At 37.6% G+C, this 23,639-nt stretch overlaps 1 protein-coding gene across 1 annotated transcript; it reads right to left on the reverse strand.

Annotated features, from left to right (window-relative positions):
• Nucleotides 1–262: 262 nt before the first annotated feature.
• scarb2c (scavenger receptor class B, member 2c) lies at nucleotides 263–14,314 on the reverse strand. The gene is made up of 12 exons (XM_062434811.1): nucleotides 14,145–14,314; nucleotides 13,380–13,537; nucleotides 11,421–11,565; nucleotides 10,450–10,641; nucleotides 10,154–10,245; nucleotides 7,683–7,802; nucleotides 6,659–6,837; nucleotides 6,413–6,531; nucleotides 4,368–4,441; nucleotides 3,825–3,876; nucleotides 2,529–2,681; nucleotides 263–1,491 (listed from the first exon to the last, which is right to left on the reverse strand). Exons 1-12 carry the CDS (start codon nucleotides 14,265–14,267, stop codon nucleotides 1,453–1,455), a joined length of 1,446 nt encoding a protein of 481 aa, XP_062290795.1. The 5' UTR covers nucleotides 14,268–14,314; the 3' UTR covers nucleotides 263–1,452.
• Nucleotides 14,315–23,639: the final 9,325 nt, after the last annotated feature.

The raw sequence follows: 23,639 nt of genomic DNA on the forward strand, positions 1-23,639 counted from the left end.
GGCCCCTCCTCCCTGGCTCAACAACACCAGAGCGAGAGAGAAAGATCAGCAGAGGTTGAGCAAGCTAGAGAGTAAATGAACAGAGTGAGTGGCGATAGCGAGAACAAAGCTGTGAAATCAGATAAATAAAACATTATTTTCAGATTGTTTCACGTCCACACCTCTACACAACCCTGCGAGAAGGTAACGCATTGTTGGATTTCATCTGAATGCAGTCAAAGCACACACTTATCCTGTCTGCTGTGGCCTCTCTGCTCTGTATGTGTGTGTGTAGCTCAGCCCTGGCTCCAGTCAAACACAGCAGCATAGGCACACAGCAGAGGAGCAGCACTCTGCACACAGCAGAGGAGCAGCACTCTGCACAGAGCAGAGGAGCAGCACTCTGCACACAGCAGAGGAGCAGCACTCTGCACACAGCAGAGGAGCAGCACTCTGCACACAGCAGAGGAGCAGCACTCTGCACACAGCAGAGGAGCAGCACTCTGCACACAGCAGTAACGAGAGACAGAAAAACAGGCGAAACACTGAAGCACATAAAAAAAACATAGATGTAACATGGTCACTGCACCACGAGTCCTGACCTCACACCTTGCCCGCTGTTATTGGCTAGGGAAACATCCTGAACACAGCAAAATAATAAGAAAATATGGCAGGGTCTCCATAGATACAGACACTGGGATACAGGGATTATTTTTGTATGAGTCTATACATTAATTTTTAGGAAAATCCTGCATAGTATACCTTTAAGAGTAAAACATTTTGGCTGCGGTCTTTTTGAAAGTACAGACTTTGTTATTTACTTTGCTCATGTTTAGACAATACAAAAATGCAAAAATGTTGATCTTAAGAAATTATTTAAGACGAAAAGCTTCACAAACTTCCTAAGAACTCATTAACTTATACTTTTAAAAACACACCTAGCATTCCTTCATTACTACTTTCTGTTCTGTAGTCATTTATGGACACGCTCGTACACCTGATCTTACACACATATTCATAAAAGCAGCAATTTCAAACACAAATATTGGCCAATTGTCAAATAATGACAATTTTTAAATTCCTGGATATTTGATTAGTTCAAAGTTGACTCCCCAGAAAATCCAACAAACAAACAACAATCAACATTAGATTTGATTTCATTTAAATGATTTCAATTCAAGCTGTTTCAATCCAAAATCCCATATTTAGTAATAAAAGGAAAACACTCAGATTGGGATTTCACAATCATTACAACTGACTTGAAAGAAAGACATTAAAGCCAAACCTTTCTCTTCACTTTGTATCCCAAAAACATTAAGATTAAAAACTATTTAAAATATGGAATTGTGGTTATGAAAGAAAACGAGTACTTAGTACTTAGGAGTTTAAAACTGCAGATTCACGGGAACTCTTGAAGTGTTGATTAAACTTGCAAACATAGCAATCCTCCTTCATTCACATCCTTTTTTGGTGCTATGATGAGAGCAGGGGCTGTCGTTCAGCAGCAGTGCTCTGAAAAAATGAAACCAGACACAAAACAAATATTACCATAAAATATTAAGTCTATTAATAGAACATGATAGACATTAGTCCACCTACACTCAAAAATGTGTATTGCTTTTAGAGTTTTCACATTCATCTGTTGAAGGGGGAAGGTTTCTTTTCTCAAGACATATGTGGGTCAATGACGTGACGCCTACATTTTCAGTCTAACTGCATTTTTTTCAGTTAGAAAAAGGTTTACATTGATTTTAAAAAATACCATATATATGTAGTACCTTTCCTTTATATGTAATCACTTTAACTTTTCAAAATCCACAAGTTTTTAGTATTTTTTCTGTTATTTAAAGTGACAAAATATCATGTGGTGCGACCAATAATACCAATAACTGTATTAAATTCAGAGTAAAATATCACTTTTAATATTAATCACTGATACAGTATGCTTAACTAATTGTATTTTTTAAATGTTTTCAATCATTTTTAAGCAATTTACAGGAAAAATAAGTCTTACATACATTTCAGAAGGCAACTGTGACATTATAGAACATAAATATGAGATTATTATTTACAAAAACTTAAAGGACATGCAAATAATTTGTTTCGAAACACTTAAATTCATTTATTTTAAGATAGATCATGGTCGTACCACATGACTTTTTTAAGGTCAGTTCTAATTCATCGAGATGGAAAAACACATAAAACACCTAATTTACTATTTTCATATGTATTTATGTGTACTCAAAATTCTTAATGTTTGAATTACTGCAATAGATATTCCCATATTTTTTTTATTTTTTAGATAAATCCTTATACGTCATTGACCCATATATGTATCTACAAGCAGGATTTTGTGGCAAGCCAGTCATTGTCCAATATGCAACTTACAGAAGTATGATGTGGCATATTTATACATTTAGGGTTTTTCAATGAGGGAAAATTAATAGATGTAATTTTAAGAATGTTTAACTAACTGTGATTGAAGTAGGAAGGAACTGAATTTTCTACAAGACCACACAAACTCATCAATATCTATCTCAAACACTGACCTCAGGGATCTTTTGTCGACACATCAGGAACATGAAGAGTGCTCCCAGGAGGATGCCCAGACCTATCAGCATGAAGGGAATGTTCTCCACCACATTCTCCTCAAGAACAATCGTCTTCAACTTCGTGGCTGAGGCGTCGTCGATGACAACGCTCTGAGTAGACAATGGGAGAAAAGACTGGAGTTAAGTTATAGTTCAACTTAATTCATAAAACTGTTGTCTGAAATCACTCCCTTACTTTCCCCCATATAACAGACACTCAACAGTTTACTCAATTGTGAGGAGTGATTTTAGATTTCAGACATCTTCATTTTGTGTGATAGTTGATGAGATATGGACAGATCAGCTGATATTGCCGTCCCTAGAGCCGCCATGCTGCTGATGAGGTAAGACTAAACAAAGAAAATCCTACCTGAGGTCAATTATCGATTACAGTAAAGAATAAACTTCATTATTCTGGCATTTCATGTCTGTTATCTATTGCACCTAAGTTGAGTGCTTTAATAAGAGTGGGTGGTTTTCAAATGTTCAATCATTTAAATTTAGAAAAAACTGACCCTAACCCTTTTCTTCACAGACATTTTTACCCGTTTTAAATCCCATGTGTTACTAATAAAATTAACAATGGCTGTGTTCTACTCAAGCAACTGAAGTCCCACTAAATCACAACCCTAAAACTGTAACGGCTAAATTAAATTCAGCCATCATTAATTTCATTACTTTCACCTGGGGTTTTTCCCACTGCCACATGTCAAAATGCCTTCCAGTGAAAAAGGCCTGTTGAGCTCTCTGCCAAAAACCTGCCACCTTAAAAGTTTTATTGCCACATCTGTGTCTTCTCATTTGTGCTCTCATTATAATACTTCACTTCTACGGACCGAAAGTCTCTTAAAGACTTATTTCCAGGTATTACACAAAGGCCTTAATTTTTTTTTAAAAAGCCAAAAACACATAAGGCATGTATTGATCTTAACCTATTCATTTTAACTGTAACTTCACAGGCTAAATTAAACTGGTATCCCTCCTTAACAACAAGGAATCTGCCTGAGTCAATCAGCAACAAATACTGAATATTACCTGTTTGACCTAAATATTAATTATTTGAATGCTGAAGTGAAGCAATGAGATGCATCAATGATATTCTGTAACAGGTAAGAACAAAAAGCTCTTTGCCCCTTTGAGTATATGGCATACATTTGATCTGGACTGTTGATGATTTGCATGCAAGCCAGGGTATGTTTGGTATGTTTATGACAGACCACCATGACAAAAAAATGTCTGTGTGTTTGTTTTTACCTCATTTAGGTAAACCACAGGCAAGACCACCGTCCTCACGTTTCCTGTTTGACTGAAAGAAAAATAAAATCATTATTTTGTTGTCTTATTAGTAATCTGAACATTCTGCTATTTTATACAAAAATGGCAAAGATACATTCAGAAAACCTAACTTAATGTTGTCTGTGAACAAATTCTTTATGGCCGTGCTGTTCAGGTTGTAGATAAGTAGCTGCAGTGCTTTAACACTTTCTGTTACAAGGTTAATGTGTCTGTCTGAACATCATTTGAAAACATGTTATTGTGTTAGGTCTGTACTCAGAATCATATCACTGTTTTGCTTCTTTTGTATGTCAAGCGGATCCGTAACAAGTGAGGCAGGGCTGTCCAAAAGTCCATTCATCATGATGATGGTGGCATAACTGCTTTATAGTTACAGTATCTTCTTGGCAACACTTCCTAGACGCTGGTCATACAGCTTTTACAGCTCAATTTCAAAGGAGAGGCAGTGTCATGACAGCTGAGCGGTATACTAGACACTGATGAAGCCAATGAGTTGATTACCTGAAGGTGTCAATTTTTTCTACATAGACGTTGACCTGGAGACGCTTGGCAGCTTGCAGGATGAATCCGGTTAGCTGCAAAACAGAATTAAACTTTGTTAGGAACACAAGGTTTTAATTTATAAATTAAAAGGTGAAGAACAACATATCACAGAACTGATGTGTGCACAAACCTCACATCTGACACATATATATATATATATAAATGTAGGTTTGGCAGAGATGATCTGACAGCTAACACACCAATCTTCCCATGCACACAGTGAATGCTGTAATAGTCTGCATACATCTTTGATGCAGGTAATCAAAGTGAAATTGACAGCTCTGAAGTTGGCAGTGTACATGGTTTGGTCTTCCTCTCGTGTCGCACAGGACACTGCCACTCACAGTATTTATGACAGAAGTCAAATGACTTTGATCAATCACAATAATCTCATGCGGTGGCACATTTATTTACCTTGGAAGGTTAATAGACAAAACAGTAGTTTGTTTACCGAGTTCAAGACGTGTAATTGTTACTTTATGATACCCCCACCTGACATGTTGGTCATAATAATTGAATTATTCACTTATGAAGAGAATTGGCATAGAATTAAGTGTGTCCTCTTCACATACAAAAACAGTAACCATCTTTGATATTCATGCATTAAAATCAGAATTTGTTTTATTTCCCTTGTATAAAACTGAGATTTCATAGATAACATTTAAAATTGTATCTTCTAAAATATACTGCAACCAGAGAAAATAAATTAAATCATGTCTAAATTCAACTTTAAAAAAAGAAAAATGGACATGGTTAAAGGATTATTTTAGATATATATAACTGAATTGTAAATGCAAAGCAAATACTGCATGTCCTGTAGTCTGCAGAGAGTCTCAAACTGAACTGTCTTGAAACTGATTTATTCCTACACAAATATTTTATGCTTTACTGAATCTTTCTTTGCCTTGATTTTGGAGAGTATCGGTCAAATTACATTTATCATATGTGACTCCTCTAATGGATTTTTTTATGCTTCCAATATTTAAATCATGTGCATTTTCACAACAGGCGATACAAAAATGGCACCAAGATGACAAAAACGTAAGTTCATATAGATTTTGCATAAAAGTAGATGATTCACTGCAAAGTATGACTCTGTATCTCTAAGGTGTAGCCTTACTGAGCCGACTGATTATTTTGCTTTGTAACAGGAAGCATCTTTGAGGGTGTTCTGCAAATAGTAACCCTGAATCCAAGTACATACAGGAATACAGGAAACTACTCTTAATAATTAACTTTTTAACTCTTTCTGATAAACATACATTCAGGCACACAGTGTGCATCTGAAGCCACGGAGCTTTTCCTGGTCTGCCTTATATTATCACTTATTTGCCACAGACTCAGTTATTACACATGATAAGAGTTGTTAGAGCTTATCTCCGGTGACAGCTCCGTACCAAGTACCTCTGCTTTAATTTTTAACCACTGTTTAAAAAAAGAAACTCAGCCTTGAATGTCCAGTGTGCAGCATTAAGAGGCATCTAGCGGTGAGGTTACAGATTGCAACCAACTGAATACCCCTCTCCTTCCCCTCAACATCCAAGTATGTAGGAGAACATAAGGTGACTGCAAAACTTGCAAAAGTCCCTCTCTAGAGTCAGTGTTTGGTTTGGCCATTCTGGGCTACTCTAAAAACACTGTGGTGCAATATGGCGGGCTCTGTTAAAGAGGAGCAGCTCCCTGTGTAGATATAAAGGGATCATTATAGGGTAACACAAACACAGCAGTTCTTATTGTCATGGGATTATACACTAATTAAAACATATTCATACATTTTATATGCTATTTCTGCCAGGTCTGTTCCACCAAATGCCCCTAAATACTACACACTGGACCTTTAATTGATAACCACAGGTATGAAGCTGAGATAGTACACCATCTAGTGGTAAACATAAATGTCTTTGTGCCAAGTTTTCTACCGGTTTTCAAATCAGTTTAATTACATCACAAACAACATATTCAAGGCTAAAAACATCTTCGAGTATTAAAATTTAATTTCTTACTGGATTGATATCGATGACGGTCTGGTGATACTCCTTCTCAGGTTTCATACCAAATACATCTTGAACAAATTTCTCATCTGCCTGGTAGAAGTGTGGTGAAGACATTATAATGGGAGCTCCTAAACACACAAAAGATTCAGTTACAACAACATTCACACAACACTTCATGTGAAGAGTCAAGACTGCTTGTTTTTTTGTTTAGTTTAGTTTTTTTTATATGCACCAGCTGCTTAATGCACTTCCTACCTTGTTTACATCCGCTGACATTCAGCACGCCAGAGCCCAGGCAATTTCCAGCAGGGACACAGAAGCCTGCGTTGGCTGGGTTCACAGTCAGATTGGCAAACACCATGCTGGGGGGAACGAAGCGATACCCTGGGATGCCCTTCACTTTCACATCCTCCTCATACAGAGCGTATAGAGACCTTGGAAAACAGTCAGATGCTGATTAATCTTTTCAGGCAGAAATAAATTCTATAAAGCTGAAAAAGCAACATAAGAGGAAGGGTTTGGGCAGATTTTGCTCTGTGGTAAGCTGATTTACAGTAAACCTGCACAGCACAATGTTTTAATATGTTACTTCCTCATAAACCTCAGCCAGCAGTTAGTTGACCTCTATATGTTGTACTCTTTGTTCTGATGTATGAACAATTACAGTTGTTGATGTTTGTTGTTTTAAAGCAGCATTAAATCAGTAGTAAGCTAACAGTGACCTCATTCAAGAGGCTAACCCTGACCAGCCATGCAATCAGCCAGGTTAAATAGGTATTTGTAATCCCATATCCAGACTTGAATAATGCTGAGGGAAAAGGCTTAGGAAGACATTCTTAGCATGATTGTGGGGGAGAGCTATTTCTCTGCTGACTCAAGCCAGGAAGATAAGACCAGACCAGACAAAGAATGTCCAACAAAAAAAGCAACAGAGAACTATAATTAATTTGAGATTACTTTTATAATACCTAAAGCTGTTGACATAAGGAGTTCATTGTTGGGTTCATAACTGGATTTATAAACACTCAATGTGTTAATAATGTCTATTCTCTACAGATTCTCCATGAAAACATAAAAGCCCAAATGAGTTTAGTGGTCAAATGTAAAGCCTCGGGTCATTTTTACACGTTTAAATATCAGATGTCCATCCATGAGATTTGTGAATACTAGACAAGGATAAGATTGCCTAGAGCTTCATCTGAGTATACACTTGTCTTGAAATACACTTAACATTTGAGGACACGCTTAGTCTCACAGTATGTTCTTTGGAAACACTCACCTGCACAGGTCAGAGGAGAACATGTAAAGCGTCTCAGTCTTGGTGATGACTGGATGGAAAGACGCTCCGTTGGTTCCATTAATCATATTGCACTCATCAGAGGACCACCAATTCAGTGAGCTGCACACATAGACAAAAAAAGTATAGTATCAATGTATTTGTTTGTATCAGTCTGTCATGTTTGCATTGAAAAATCAAGCAGGTTCATGCATTTAGAATACCAGCTTTAATAAGGGGCCACTAAATGATTTGTTAGCTAAGAAATGTGTCTTAAATGTTTTAAGTGGTGTGGGCCGTAGATCAACATTCAGAATAAGGCTAAAACTACTGCTGCTTTAACTGAACACATCATTTTTGTGTTTAAAGAAAATTCCCTATTTTAACCCTCCTGTCGTCCTCCCGGGTCAAATTGACCACGTCTCTTTTGACTGTTCCTTCTTTCCTTCCTTTCTTCCTCTTTCTTTAATTGTTCCTTTGTTCTTCCCCTCCTTCCCTCTTTCTTTGCTCCCTCCTCCTTCCATACTTCTTTCCTCACTTCCTTCCATCCTTCCATCCTTCTTTCCTCCTCCCTCCTTACTCCTTTCCTTCCTTCCTTCCTTCCTTCCTTCCTTCCTTGATCCTTTCCTTCCTTCCTTCCTTCCTCTTTTCCTCCCTCCCTCGCTCCTTCCTCCTTTTCTTCCTTCCTTCCTCCTTTCCTCCCTCCCTCCTTACTTTCCTTCCTTCCTTCCTTCCTTCCTTACTCCTTTCCTTCCTTCCTTCCTTGCTCCTTTCCTTCCTCCCTTCCTTATCTCATTACTTCCTTCGTCTTTTCCTCCCTCCCTCCCTCCCTCCTTCCTTCCTTCCTTCTTTCCTTCCTCCTTTCCTCCCTCCCTCCCTCCTTACTCCTTTCTTTCTTTCTTCCCTCCTTTCCTTCCTTCTTCCTCCTTTCCTTCCTTCTTCCTCCCTTCCTTCCTTAACTTGAGGACAACAGGAGGGTTAACCATGCAAGTGCAACAACAAGCGCATGGTAGTAGATCAAACAGACAGTGAGGGCGTCTCCATGCGAACCTACAGTACTGTTTTCGTTCAACTATGTGCAGCAACACAACGTGCAGAAGGGCTGAATGAAGGTGGATGTAGATCAGCGGGTGTGGTGGTTATTAAATATTCTCTGTCAGTCACATCACAGGTCTCAAAGGTCTTAAACAGCTGTGCTAATCACAGTTAAGAATTATGACAGCATCACCAAAAACTGCCGGCCAAAGACAGGTTTGGTTTAGTTTTTATAATAATGGTAGAAATAAAAAATGGAAGGAAGTTGGAAAAGAGAATTTAAATAGCTCTGCTAACCTGACATCTCATCCATAAAAAGGCAGAATATCGAGTTATAACAGACCAGTCTGACGTATGTGAGCGTGTGTATGGTTGTTCTGTAGCAGTCCAGTGTCATTTTCATCCTATTTAATAAAGTTAAACACAGTGACCGTGGCCATTTGTGCCGACACTGCGGCACTCTAGCACGGCACTTCTCAGAAGCTGCGGATTCAACGTTTCTGTCCTGCTGCCTTCAGATGCTGCAAAGATTTAATGAACTAAAGGAGAAGCTTTTCATACAATATGAAGTAGCTGTAAATAAAATATACTGTATGAATCACCCATATTCATTTATAGATCAATGCAAACTAATTTACTGACTTTCCTACTTGACCCATCAGAGTGTTTCATTGAAAAATTCCAATAACTTATTTATATTTCAAGCATTAATCCATTGCTGTAGCACATTTGCAGCAATTATATAGTTTGCCCTTGTTGATAAAATCTCCAAAACAGCAATTGACAGATGTAGTTGTGGGACATCTCTTTTCAGTGCAATGTCTAGGTCCGTATTTCAACCAAAATACAATAACTGTCTTACCCCTCCTCCATGCACTCTGCACTGGTCACCAGAGTGAGTTTCAAGGTAAAAAAAAACATGAATACCAAACAATCAGAGCGTTGCTTGCGCTGGACATTGCGACGCTACAAAAATAGAGTCTGCATGCTAGCCAAAGCTAAATGCCTGCTGGCCGTAGCTTCATATCTAACTTACAGATTTAAGGGTGGCATCAATCTTCTCATCTAATTGCAGTGTTAGTATGGAAGGTCATTGTTATATCTTACTGAAGCAGAGATGAATGCTCTTAAGACAGACACAATAAGTGGATTTACTGTTTGATAACTAACCCATTTAGTGACTTTAACTAACCAGATAACCTAATTAATCATTTCATTAATCATTACAGAGACAGTCCCAGAAACAGTGTCATATCAACTATGATATGACAATGGTCTCTTCATGTTATTATGCAGAATCAAACAAGCTTTGATCATTTTCCTGTTTGATGCTGATTAATTACTTGTTATCTGACTGTCATCCAGTGAAACTGCATGTGATCAATGATTCTCACTGATTACAGGGTGATTGTATGCTGGAGATTAGCAGAAACAATTACCTTTCACCATTCCATGTATCCACACGAGCAAAGTCCTTGGAGTCTTGTTGGCCAGTGAAGAAAACATATTCTCCATCATTGGTACCATTGTTCTGTAACCAAAAAAAACAAACAAACAACTTTAGCACAACAAAGCAAAACAACAAAATACAATACATTATACACTACAATTAATGTAAAGCTTTTTTTGTGATTTCTACAGGATTTCTGTGCAGTAATCTTTGTACCATGATATAAATATAACCATCGAGTTTGTAGAGTGTATACAATAATGTATTAATATGCTGAAATTACACCTTGTAGAAGAGTCCGAAAACGTCATCCAGCCCAGGTGATAAAGTTTTGAGGGCTTTGAGCAGCCCATCTTCATATCCCCACAGCAGCTCTCCCACTGTACGGGTGGTGAACAGGCCTTCACCTGTGGATGTCATGTAGTCTGCAATCAAGCGCGCCACTAAAAAGACATCCTTGAATTTTTCCATCACTGTCTACGAGGAGGGACAAAGGAAAGCGTTAAATTATTAACCTCTTGTGTACGGTGCTAAATTGAGAAAGTTCTATTAAAAAAAGGCACCATGTAATTAAATTAATCATTTACTTTAGTAACATTTTAAAAATGTAAAATTTAGGGAACCTCCACATCACAGTAGCACATTCCAATAGATGGTGTAATCACTGATTCATTGGTATATTTTTGTAACACTAAAAGGAAATCACATAATAAAAACCTAATCCTGTAATGCTTGAGAAACCAGCATGATTATTAGATTAAAAAAACATGTAGCAAACTATAACCAGCAAGAGTACACTATTTCATTTCTCTGTCAAGTTAGTTTAATAATTATCAGGAGAAGCTCTTAAAAAGTAAAAAAATAATGTGCATCATATGAATGCTAAATGTTAAACATTATATAAATATAATAAATTATTACTGTCTTTAGACATTCCTTTTAATCCTTTGTGGCTGAAATCATCCCATAATATTTTAGGAAGCCAAAACGTCTGATTTACTCTTCCTTATTTCATAGCTGTAACCTTCTTGTTCCAAAGAGTGAAGCACTTATGATTTAAAATAAATAAATTGAGTAAATAAATACAACAATGGATAATTTTTGTAACTGAAAAAAACAAAAAACACATGTTTTGGTCCATTTATTCCACTGGCATGAATGTGAAAGCTAGTATTGAAATGCAATGCTTTTAACTGTGAAAAGAAAACATGTTTAATGAAACTACACTATTGATTTTGATAGTTTTTTTGGCTCACCAGCGCAGGGATATTGACTGTCCTGATGAGGTCACTCTCTGGACCTCGGGACATGTTACGCTGAAATATGTAGGTTTTAGTGTTGACAGCTGTTACTTTGGTCCCATTTTCCTGGAAGTTCACTTCCTCCATAGGCCGATACTCCCTGTGTTTAAAAAAAAAACAGACAGAAACTGGGTTAATGTGTACATAATTACAAGTGCCTTGATACAGAGTAGCAGCCAAATATGTTGAGAGAGAAAAAAACCTTGAATAAGTTTGTTCATGATGACGGTATGGATCCTACACAAGGATGACCAAGAATGAACTTGATATGAAATGCAATATCATCACCTCAGAACATTAAAAAAATCTTACTTCTGTAATGAAAGTCATATTTGGTATAAATATAGCATAGCATACAGAAGTACTGTCGCTGTGGTTTATTTCCTTCCTTGACTCAATTTCATGTGACTGTTGCGGTCATTGGGCAATACCAACAGCCACTGTGATGATCCAATCATTATCAATCCTACAACTGACAATCCTGATCGATCATCAAAAGGAGTTCAGCTGTTCTTCACTATACCGATTATTATCTTATCTCTTTTGTTACTGCTGCCATCAAAGGTCCTCAATGAGTGACCTGTGTGTTTTGTTTATTATTAGTGGAAGTCTTCATTGTTTATTGTTCAGTATGTTATATGTGATTGCTGTTGGCTGTACCACAATTTGCCCCTCGGGGATAATAAAGTTGACGTTGACCTTATTGTGACTTAAAAAATTGTAAATGGGAAAGAGCAGGAGATTCAGGAGAGTGAATAAGAATAAAGAATAAAGAATAAGAATCCCCTTTTCTCAACAAATCCACATGAGGTGGGTCTAACTGCTCCTGTGTAACCATTTGGTCAACAGCCCATTTATGGGTCAATGACGTATAAGGATTTACAACAACTCAATTGTAGAATAATAAAAACAAGCATATCTAATGCAGTAGTTCAAACATTCAGAATGTCGTGTACCTGAAGATCCATATTATACATTTGAAATTAAGTGATTTTAGTGGGTTTTTCAAGATTAATTGGCACTGGCCTTAAAAAAAGTCATGTGGTGCGACCATGATTCATCTTGAAATAAATTAATTTACTTAACACGCTTCACATCTTTTTTTTTAATTTTTTTTTTTTACAAGTTTTTAGTAATATAAAGTGTTTGGAAACAAAGTATTGCATTTTTTTAAAATTTTTTTTATTTTTGTAAATGATGATCTTTTATTTATATAAGATATTTCAAGATGAATCATGGTCGCACCACATGACTTTTTTCAGGCCAGTGCCAATTAATCTTGAAAAACCCACTAAAATCACTTAATTTCAAATGTATAATATGAACTTTCAGGTACACAACATTCTGAATATTTGAACTACTACATTAGATATGCTTGTTTTTATTATTCTACAATTGAGTTGTTGAAAATCCTTATACGTCATTGACCCTTATACGGATAGCAAAGCTTTCATAAACCTTGTCAGCTCAAGTATTAACCTAACCCTGTTAAACACTGGGTTGGCAATTAAAATTGTCTAAATAAATGCACAGTCAAATATATATTGGGCAGCTCTCCATTTTTTGCCTGGAAGGTTTTTTTTGTGTTTATTGTGCACTGAAGATACACTGTAGTAACATTGTTACACCGCTGTCCTACAGTATATATCTTACAGTCTCTTCTTTGTGTTTCTGGTTAATCTAATCATCAGCTTCTTGGCACCTTTCTATCTTGAGGGATGACAAGCATTTACATTTTCTATGAGACAGCCAAAAGCTTTAAACTTACCCCATGAATAGTAGTAGTCATTTTTGTTCATGTATAATGTCAACAATAGTTTTTATTCCCCCGCTTCTTTAATTCTATGTGTCTTTGTCTTCTAGGTAGAAAAAAGTGAAAAAAAAGTGACGCCATTTCTCCTATTCTTCCCTCACCTGTACGTATACGGCCCAATCTCCACCACAGCGGGCCTGTCCCCATCCAGCACCTCCATAGGGTTGGTTAGATTAAAGAAGTAAAACTGCATGTAGATAGGCGCTGGTGGATTCTCCCAGGCCTCAAATGCATCTGTGCCATTCTTCAAAACTACTTCCTATTGGGAGACAGAGGTCAGTGGGTTACTACAGTCCTACACAGCTAAGACAAATGTGACTTTCACACAGATTATGTGCTGCTGCTGACTAAGCTTGTCCTCACATCATATGACAAATGACCTAACTGTGCTGAAGTGTGCTAAATCACCATGTGGGTTATGAGTGTATGCTTTATCATTGACTTAACATTAAAAGTATTCAAATATAGAAGCACAGTAAAAGAGAAAAAAACTGTGCCACAGGTGATACACGTTTAAATGATGTAAATCTAAATTTGAATTTTACTGAGAGATTATGATAGGAATAGCCTACACATTTCTTTAAAACTGTTCAAATAGCTCATTAAACCGAGTAAATACAAGCTTAGTCGTCTGAAATGGCACTCCCAAATATGAGTCATTTGTAAAAAAAAAATGGCACTTTCTCAGCTGAAGCCCACCAGCTTTCCAACATTTAAATAATGAAAGTTAAAGGCCTGGGGTTTGGTCAAATCAAGCTGCAATATCTAGAATAATCCGTAATCATAATGTTAGCTTACTTGGCTAATAACGAAAGTAAATGCTTGATTTGTAAATGACGTTATAGCCTGGATAAAATGTGACTCACCTTTTTAACTATCGCCTGAAGAAAATGTGGAAACACGTTAGACAAGATGAGAGAAATGCCCACAATGAGGAGCAGTAAAGAGACCACTCCGGTGCTGTAGATGCAACATGTTTTCAGTGGCATGATGACAAAGTAGGTCGATATGTGACAGCAGTAGCCTGCACTGACACTAGCTCCAGTGTGTTGTTGTGTTTGTTGTTGTGAGAAGTTGCTCCGTGGAGCAAAACATGTCACTGTTACCACTTCCGCTTTCTTCGAAAGTCGACAATTTCCTGACTCACGCGGCCGTGACGAACACACATTTTAGTGGTGTATTCAAAGTAGCTGATTTAATGTAAGCTGCTATTTATAATCCTGGGATATATCATGCTCTAACACTCATTCAGTGCGGGATAAAAATACGTTTTTTTAAAGATATTCGCTGGTTGTCATAGCTCAACTGTAATGGAGGTATCTATCTTGCAGATGAACACTCTTTGTTTTTAATCACATGACACTAATACCCCCTCTATAGTCCATTGTTACAACCTCTTTAGTGTCAAAGATAGACCATGACATTGATATTTAATCATTGGTGGAAAGACACGAGAAGGTTGTTTTCACATTCAGCTGCTGAAAGTGTGATAATAGAAAATTAGAGTATAAGAGGTGCACGAGCGTGAACTGTGATGTCACTCCCAGTTTGGATAAAGGTATCGTGGTCCACGCAACTTAAAATCACTATGATGTAAAAACTTGAAGCCTCCAGCTCACATACACTGAGAATGGACTTTTCAGTGAAGTAGGAGACATCTTTAGTCCAGCAGTTAAACTTTTGAAATTAACAGTATTTGCATATTCATTGATTATGGGGTTTTCAATGACGGAGAAGGAGGAGATGTCATTTTAATTAGGTCATTTGACTTTTGACACATATTCCAAGCATTATTTTTATACAGTGCATCTTACGTCATGTCTGGAGGGGCTCTTTAATTATACCACAAAAAACAACATCTGTAGTAAACAGATTTTCCACTAGATGTCACTGCTTTGATAGTTACTGAGACTTTTTTACACCACTTCCTACATTCTTTAATGCCCCATAAACTGAAGTCATGGTTCTTGCTGAGTGAAACTGTCATATTAAAAGGGCCACACCTTAACAAAGCAGATGGGCAGGCATGTGTGTTTCCCTCTCTCTCTTCCTGTCTCATTTTCCTGTCCATAATTGTTGACATATATTCAAGAAACATTTAATTTAACACTGATTAAACTAATTTAATCATCTTTTTATACCTGCCAGATGGTTTTCTGAATAGAAAACAAAATGCTGACTTTGGTGAAAGGTGTTACATTTATTCAGACAGACTATAAATCAAAATATAGAATATTTGCTTTGAATGAATGGTTTCAGTTTATGACAGACAGACAGTGAGAGTCTGACTTATCATTATCTCATCTTACCAAACTGCGTCAACATCACAACCTTACGGCTCAGACATGTTCTTACCTGCATTAATATGTTTCATTGCACTGCTGTTGCGACACAGAACTGTAGCATCAACATGAGTTGTTTGACTGATGCAATTACACATGAAGACCAGTTAACACATTATGGGGAGTACTGCACAGCCTGAGTAAAAACAGTCGAATTGTGACATGTGTGGATCTGGGGGATTTTTGTCAAGACTGGGATGCATTATGGGAAATGTAGGATCCAGCATTTTGGAGCTTAAGCCATATTTTGAAATAAAATATATCTTGCCTCCAGCTGCACCAATGTTAACCACTCTTTAAAGTCTGTGTCTTGATATATAGTTCATATCCTACGGCATTGGCTGGTTCATCAGTTTTAATTAAAAATACTTTAAATAGTGTTATATATTAATCTATGTTGAGGAAAGGTATGTCACATGAAACCGTGATCTGAAGCTATTTCTTGGGGTCATGGGAGTTCAGGGGCCCAGTAAAAAATGTTGAGAAACATTATACACTTTGGTAATTAACAGAAAGCAATTTCTGTAAAAAAAAATCCAGGAGAAGTTTTTCTCAGCTATAGAAGTATTCAGATCCTCTACTGAAGTAAACGTACCAATACAGAAATATAAAAATATTCCATTACAGGTAAAAGTAGGAGTTCATAGCAGCAAAATGTATTACAGTAAAAGTATTCACCTTGTCCCTCTATATATAATAGAATTAGATTGTTTTGAAGCTTCAGTGTGTAACCAGCATGTTACTGTTGTAGCTACTGGAGATAATCAAGTGGTTCCCAACCCAGGGGTCGGGCCCCTCCAAAGTGTCACTAGATAAACATGAGGGGTTGTGAGAAGATTAATTGAGGAGGAAGAAAATAAAAAACAGAGCTCTGATCTGAAATCTTGCTTTCAGTGTTTGGACTTTTCCTCTAATCTTTGATTTTTGGTGAAATATTTGATCATATGAATGTTTATTTAAATGAAACCATGTGAGAAGTTTAGAGGGAGAAATAAGTATTTTGTGGAGCTGTTCACAACTCATAGTTATCTGAAATGTCACCCAGACTATACACTAGTTTTTTTTTAAGACGTCAAAAGCCAAAAAGGTTGGACACCACCGGTTTAATCTTTAACAATATGTTGTATTTTTAAAAGCTTCTTATATTATTCATTGTGTTCAATCTGAAAAGTAACTATAAACTGTCAAATAAATGTAGTGAAGCAGAAGATACAACATCTCTCTGAGATATAGTGCAGTTGAAGTAGCTACAAAGTAGGACAAAATGGAAATACTCAAGTACCTCAACATTGTACTTAAGTATAGTATTTGAGTAAATATACTAAGTTACCCTCCTATTCTATCCTGCCCTACTCCACTGTAGCGGTGTGAGTGTGGTTTTGTGGGGAATACCCCTTTACCCGCAGAGCATGAATGGGGCACAATAGAGCAGAGAAGAGGGCTCGCTCGCTCTCGCTCGCGGTCACGGGAGCACTGGGAGAGTGACGTCACTTTCCTAACCGGGCAACAGCCCTTGAGTTGAGTCCCGAGAAAGAGAGAAAGAGAGAGAGAGAGAGAGAGAGAGAGGGAGAGTGAGAGAGTGAGAGTGTGTCCATGAACACAGCTCAACTTTTAATGTATGCGGGCCAAGTCGGGCCAGTGTGTAGGGGCGCACACACACATACACACACGCACTGTTTTCTTCTCCTTTATGCATCGACTTAGCTGAAGGACGGCTCGCTGTTTTCACACCGGCTCGGTAGCTAACCTGTTTTTTGGCACAAAAAGCGGTTGTGTGTCAAGTCTTTTTTTTATATGTCCAGCCCTGCTACGACTCCTCCAACACATAAAAAGGTAAGTTTGTCCAACAATGTCGTATCATGTAAGTCGCTCTTGTTGTTCGAAGTGATGGTTAATGTTTTTTTTTTTATAATTTAGAAATACCTCTCAACTCTTAACGAATCCGGTTTCGGTGTAGTCTGAAGGCGCAGTCACAAAGCGTTCAATCTGATATTTAAGTGTTTTTGGGTACAATGATGCACATCGCGCGCATTTGATACTTTTTGTGCTAAAGGAGTAGCAGCTCCACTGAGGTTTGTTCATGAAACCAACCAAACAACTGTTTTTTTTGAGCAGTTTGTGTATAAAACAGTGTACTGAACTGTTTGCTGGCATCTGCAAGAGGCTATTGTGTGTAGCTACTGCTGCTTCAAAGTCGTGCTTTAATTAAAAGCTTGTCAGTGGGCTCTGGGGTAAAAGTTTGCTGTCCTGCAGTGTCTTTTTTAAGGGAGTATGTGTGCATTGTTTTTGCTCATTTTGCAAGCTCACCTCTAATACTAACACATTTTCATTGTAGTTTTGATGACATACAAGGTTTTCCACTAATGGGCTGCTGATATTTTACAATATATCTCAACAGTGGTCCTCAGAGTGAATGTGGAAGCTGCCAATATTATATTGAATGGCTTGAATCTTGTCAGAGGAGCCCAGACATGGCTGTCCTTGATGTATCCACTTACAGCAAACCTCTTATCACATCAGTCTCTACCCACATAAAAGTGAAGAGTCTTTGAAATCTGAATAACTCCTTTTAAAGTTCTAACATATGCTTTGTCTCTATAAACAAGCAACATAAACATTTAAAAACTGCCAGTAATCATTGAAAAGCGACTCAAACTGCTTAAGGGGCTGTTGGTTGAAATATAAGCAGAAGCAGAGGACCTGGAAATAATAATAATGAAGTAAGTTGCCTCATTTTGCCTGGAATGCTCATAAGGATATTTTGGGGGTAAATCATTGACAAGGTTATTTCAGCCATGAAAAACTGGAATTTGCTAGAGGGGATTAGGGCGCAGAAATACAGTTACCAGACTGCCTCAAGGGGTTTTGTGGTGATTTAAAACATCCCAATAGGAAACAATACCATGCCGGATACCATTTGCATCAACAGTTTTTAAATTAGAATTGCATGTGTTATGCTAAGTCCATCCCAAAACTGGCCATTCCCTGGAGAGGGGAAGGTAAATGTGAAGTAGCTTCAGATTTGTTACAGCTCAAGATCAAACACATGAAAACATTTGCTTTTGTCACATAGAAGTAGAAGTTGTGCTTGTGATGACACTCTAAAAAACAGCTGCACTTTTACGCCTCATATTGACGGTAATTGTAACTTGTGTGTAACCTGTGGAGACGGCGTGCTGCATAAGTCATGTCGCTGTCTCGTTTTAGGAACGCCAAACTTCACTGAGTCGGAGTTTAAACATCTGTGTGTTTTTTTCCCCCCCCCAGCCTCATTTGAGTGATAGAGTGAAAGACTGTATGGACCAGACTGAACATGAAGAGCCTTAAAGCCAAGTTTAGAAAAACTGATGTAAGTACTCTAACATATGTTCATGGCTATGTTAAAATGTGTGCACATGTGTACTGTATGTCTGCATGGCTGAGTCAGTGTCTGTGTATGTATGCCTTGAGTAGTTACAGATGATTTATGGCAGAATTTCTCAATCTTGGGGTCAGCACCCTGTGGCTTGTTGATGTTTTGCTACTTGTTTAAGAAAAAAATAAATAGGTTCGAAAAATAAAATAAATAGATTTTAATCAAAATATCTGTGTAGTCCATTTTAGAGCTGCCTCCATGCTCTTGTAAACAGAAAAAGTATGCCATCCAAAATTTCACATGACAGCTTGTCAGCTCTAACTGTGGGTGTCATGAGAATTTTAGGACCTGAAGTAAAGGGGGTCACGGGCCACAAAAAAGGTGGTGGAAATATGATTTATGATGTTAGCAATATGATACAGACTTTAATACAGACAGACCAGAAAGAAAACATAAACTTTTCATGTTTATTCACTTTAGAAGGTGCATTTTTTGATAATTCCCACTCAGGCAACAAATGTCTTTGTATACTCTGACTCTGCAGCACTTCTGATGTGGATTTGATCCTGCTGACTATGAATCAGTGTTTCGGTAAAAATTTGTTGGTTCAGTCATTCATTCGGCCACAGTCTAAAATATTGTACACTCACAGGAAGTGAGGCGTCTCCACAGTGTCTGACTCATCTGTTGTCACGGTGACCGTAATGACACAGAGCCAAACTCCAGACAGGAAAAAGTCTGGAGGGTTACTGGATGAATGGGATAAGTTTTAAGTGGCTGGAGGGAGTGTCAGAAGTAGAGGAGTTGGCGAACGGAGCGAGGAATGCTGAGTAAATGAGATATTCGGTTCATGTAGACAGTTTCTAAGAGATTAAGTGAGTGTGGTGAGGCAGGATGGCGAGCTCCGGTTAAATGCTCTGTTGAAAGAGAGACTGTCCCACAGAGGAAGAATTAGGTGGAGTACATCAGTGCTTTTATTTAGTTACAACCACAACATACTGCAAGACATAAGTAGTGCATCAGTGTGTAAAGAGCAAGACTTCTGCTAGTGGAGAGAGAATTCACATCATTAGAGACTGACCTGTAGAACATATTAGAAAATATTGAGATGTATGGAAGATGTTTGTAGAAAATGGGGAGTGAACCGTTTATTCCTAACAGCCTGACATATTACATGGGCATACAGCCTAATATTAGTAAATTATTGAAATTCAGTCAGCTATGTGGGGGAGTACAATGATGTCCATTGTTCTAGAAAATGTTGGGATGAAGATCGGGCTGCAAGGTCGCCATAGTTCCTCATCAGTGTGGAACATGGATGGTGTCTGTCTCACCTGTTTCCCAGCCAAAACCTGATGTTGCAGTAAGAGTTGTAAATAGTTTGAGATGGATGCTTTTGGAGTGAAAGGCTCAGCCTCACTGAAATATCCAGTCGTAGGCGGCATGAGCGAAGAAAGGGAAAAGCAGTGGATGTGAACGTTGCTTAGAAACACGACTGAAGCCATTTGCAGTCATGCATAGTTTTGCAGACTTCACACCCACATACAATGTCGCACTTACAGTAAATCGCAATAATATCTGTTAATGTTCTGGTGAATGAATCCGAGTTTGCTGTGCATTGATATGATACTGTTTGGAAAAGGATATGGCTGCACTGCAAGGTACAAAAAGGTAGTTTTTGTTTTGATGTATGTTAATATCCATTTGAACAATACATTTCTGAAATGGGGATTGCATTTATTTTCAAGTACCCTTTTAAACTGTTGACAGTACAGTGCAACAGTTTTTGTACCAATTATTTTGCAAAGAGTCATTTTTCAAAATGACAGTAATAAGGCCTTGTTGTTTTGTTGTGGAATATTACATCATTTAATAACTCATGTTTGTTTCTGTGCATGTTACGTTTCATGTAAATCACTGCCTGACATCCAAGTCAATATTACCCCCTCAGTGTATGTATGTCATGCTGTGTATATTGATTACTCAATAAATAAAAACATGTCTAATCAACTAAATTCTCACATATATTTACCTCCTGAACAGTTTTCTGAAATACAAAACAATAATACATTATTTTAACACAAAATGACCCACATTTTTAAAAACAAAACTTTCAGGGGAGTACACAATTTGTTCTTTTATGCAGAGAAAACCTGGGTTTAAAAAAAAAAAGTGCGTGCCAGTATTGCAGTGCACACTTGGTGATTAAAATTAATGGTCATGATTAAGAAATGCAGAAAAGAATGTTTCACAGGCCAGCTTGTTTATCCTCTGAGCCAATAGCCATTCCATTGCTTTTTATAGAAACCCTGAACAACGGTAATAGAAAGAAAATATCTCCGTGGGTCTATTTTAGACCGTGTGTGTCAGTGACAGATTACTCTGGAATGTTCCCCCCAAAACCAGCCCTTCATTTTTTTTTTTTTTTACAAAATAACAGAAACTTGATGTCTTTGTAAATGTTTTTTATTTTTATGAAGTGAAGTCATTTTCAGAAAATGTTGTAATGGAATCTGTGTTTTAGTGTCAAATCTTAATTAAATGCTTCACTCTGAGGATCCTCCTCCAGCCCAGTGAGCTTAATGCATCGGGCAGCCAAGCCTTTACCCAAACACCTCTGCAACATGAGGCCTAAATAAGGTAGAAACTTATTTATGGAAGAGAGAATAGGATGTGTTCTGTAATATGATACAGGCAGTATTAACGCTAAATATTATGGTCTGACAATAATATTTATAATGACAATTAATTGATCTTTTTCGGTGTCTTTACACAACCTAGAGTGACTACAACATAATTCAGACTTTTATCAACAGTAGACTTTGTACTCCTTATCAACTGGACCTAGTATTATACAAGAATGAGAAAACAAAAATCATTACATTTGTCTTCGCTTTTCTCAAGATGGCCTGTAAACTAGCTCACAGGAGGGGAGGGGGGGGGGGATTGTTTGTTTTACAGTGCACATAAAGTTAATTCATTAGGGCGTTTACACAGCAGATATTTACACATGTCATTGTAGAAAAAACAACAGGCGTAACTAATAATGCTAACAATTGCTCCCAGTATCACAGTGAGACATGACAGTAATAGAATGCAGCTATTATTGATGTTGTTAGTTACACGTTTGCTTTTCCTGCCCTGACACGTCGACTTCCATCCATCCATTTTATCTAAAGCTTATCAGAGGGTTGCGGAGGAGCTAGAGTCAGTCTCTGCTGACATTGGGCGAGAGGCGGGGTACACCCTGATTGGTCGCCAGTCAATCCCAGGGCTAGCATATAGTATACTAACAGACAACCATTCACACTCACATTCAGATCTACAGTCAATTTAGAGTCACCAGTTAACCTAACCTGCATGTTTTTTGGTCTGTGGAAAGAAGCTGGAGTACTGGGACAGAACCCATGCAGGCACAAACATGTAAACTCCACCCAGACATCTTTTGTTAATAAGACCCTTTGCCATCAGTGTAGCCTAAACTCACACTTGTACAATTCAGATACACACTTTACACACCACACAAAAAACGATTACTCTGCTGAACAGCTGGAATAATGTTTCCACTTGATGCAAAGGTGTAGCCATAAGGGATATCTTCGAGTTTGAATTTAAACTCAATTTGCAGAGGGAGATAAACAATATATACACAAGACTGTACTTTATACTATTACCTATTGAAAAGCCAGCCTTCCGAACTTTTGCACTAATTCTCTTTTTTTTTTTTAAATTCAGACGGTACTGCAGGGGTTTCTTTCTGAGCTTACTTCAGTCAATTTGTTCAATTCATACATTCATATTTATGTTTTTACTTATTACTCTATTTTTGCTTGCTTTCTTTTTGCGTCGTGATCTCATTTAATGCTTAGCTGCAAATCAGCTACCTCTTAAAGTGTATGTATATGACGTCAAGGTACAGGATGTGAAAAGGCTTTTTATCAAACTTTATTGCTACTCAAGTGATTAGGCTTAGAGAACATTTGAAGGCAAGTGGTTCATTTACTTCCCTGCCCTGTTATATTTTACATGCTTGACTATTGATTAGGCTGCTGTAGCAGATAGTGTCAGCTACATAACTATAGGTGATTTCTGCTGATAGAAAAGATGTGGCTGTGACACAAGCTCAAACTGTATGAAGTCACAGTCAGTGTGGACCTCTGAGAGTTCACTTGAACACAAATACACTTTCACATTCAGATCCATGTCAGATCATGGACACTTTTTGGGGACATTACATTTCAACCAACTTCAACCACTACTTGCCTAAGCCTAACCCTTACTCTAACATAACCACTGACCCAAAAGTCTGATTATTCCTGTCCCCAATTGTCTGAAATGTGTCCCCAAAAGTAGCCTATGACACACACACACACACACACACACACACACACACACACACACACACACACACACACACACACACAATGCATTGATTGCACCCATTTGCCCTTGAACTGTGCAGGATGCACACTTCAATACATTGAAATAAAACTGCAATTTCCAATATTTGCTGCCCTCCACCATGATTTTACTAACTTTATGCTGAGCAATTCATCTCCTCTTTTAACTATGACGAAACACAGACCTCACCACATTATGTTTGAGGTATGCTTCTTCTTCTTTTTTATATTTGGAAAATATGTTGGCTGTAGAAATACCACACA

This window comes from Scomber scombrus, chromosome 15 (assembly GCF_963691925.1).
Source record: "Scomber scombrus chromosome 15, fScoSco1.1, whole genome shotgun sequence".
In the NCBI taxonomy this organism is placed as follows: domain Eukaryota; kingdom Metazoa; phylum Chordata; class Actinopteri; order Scombriformes; family Scombridae; genus Scomber; species Scomber scombrus.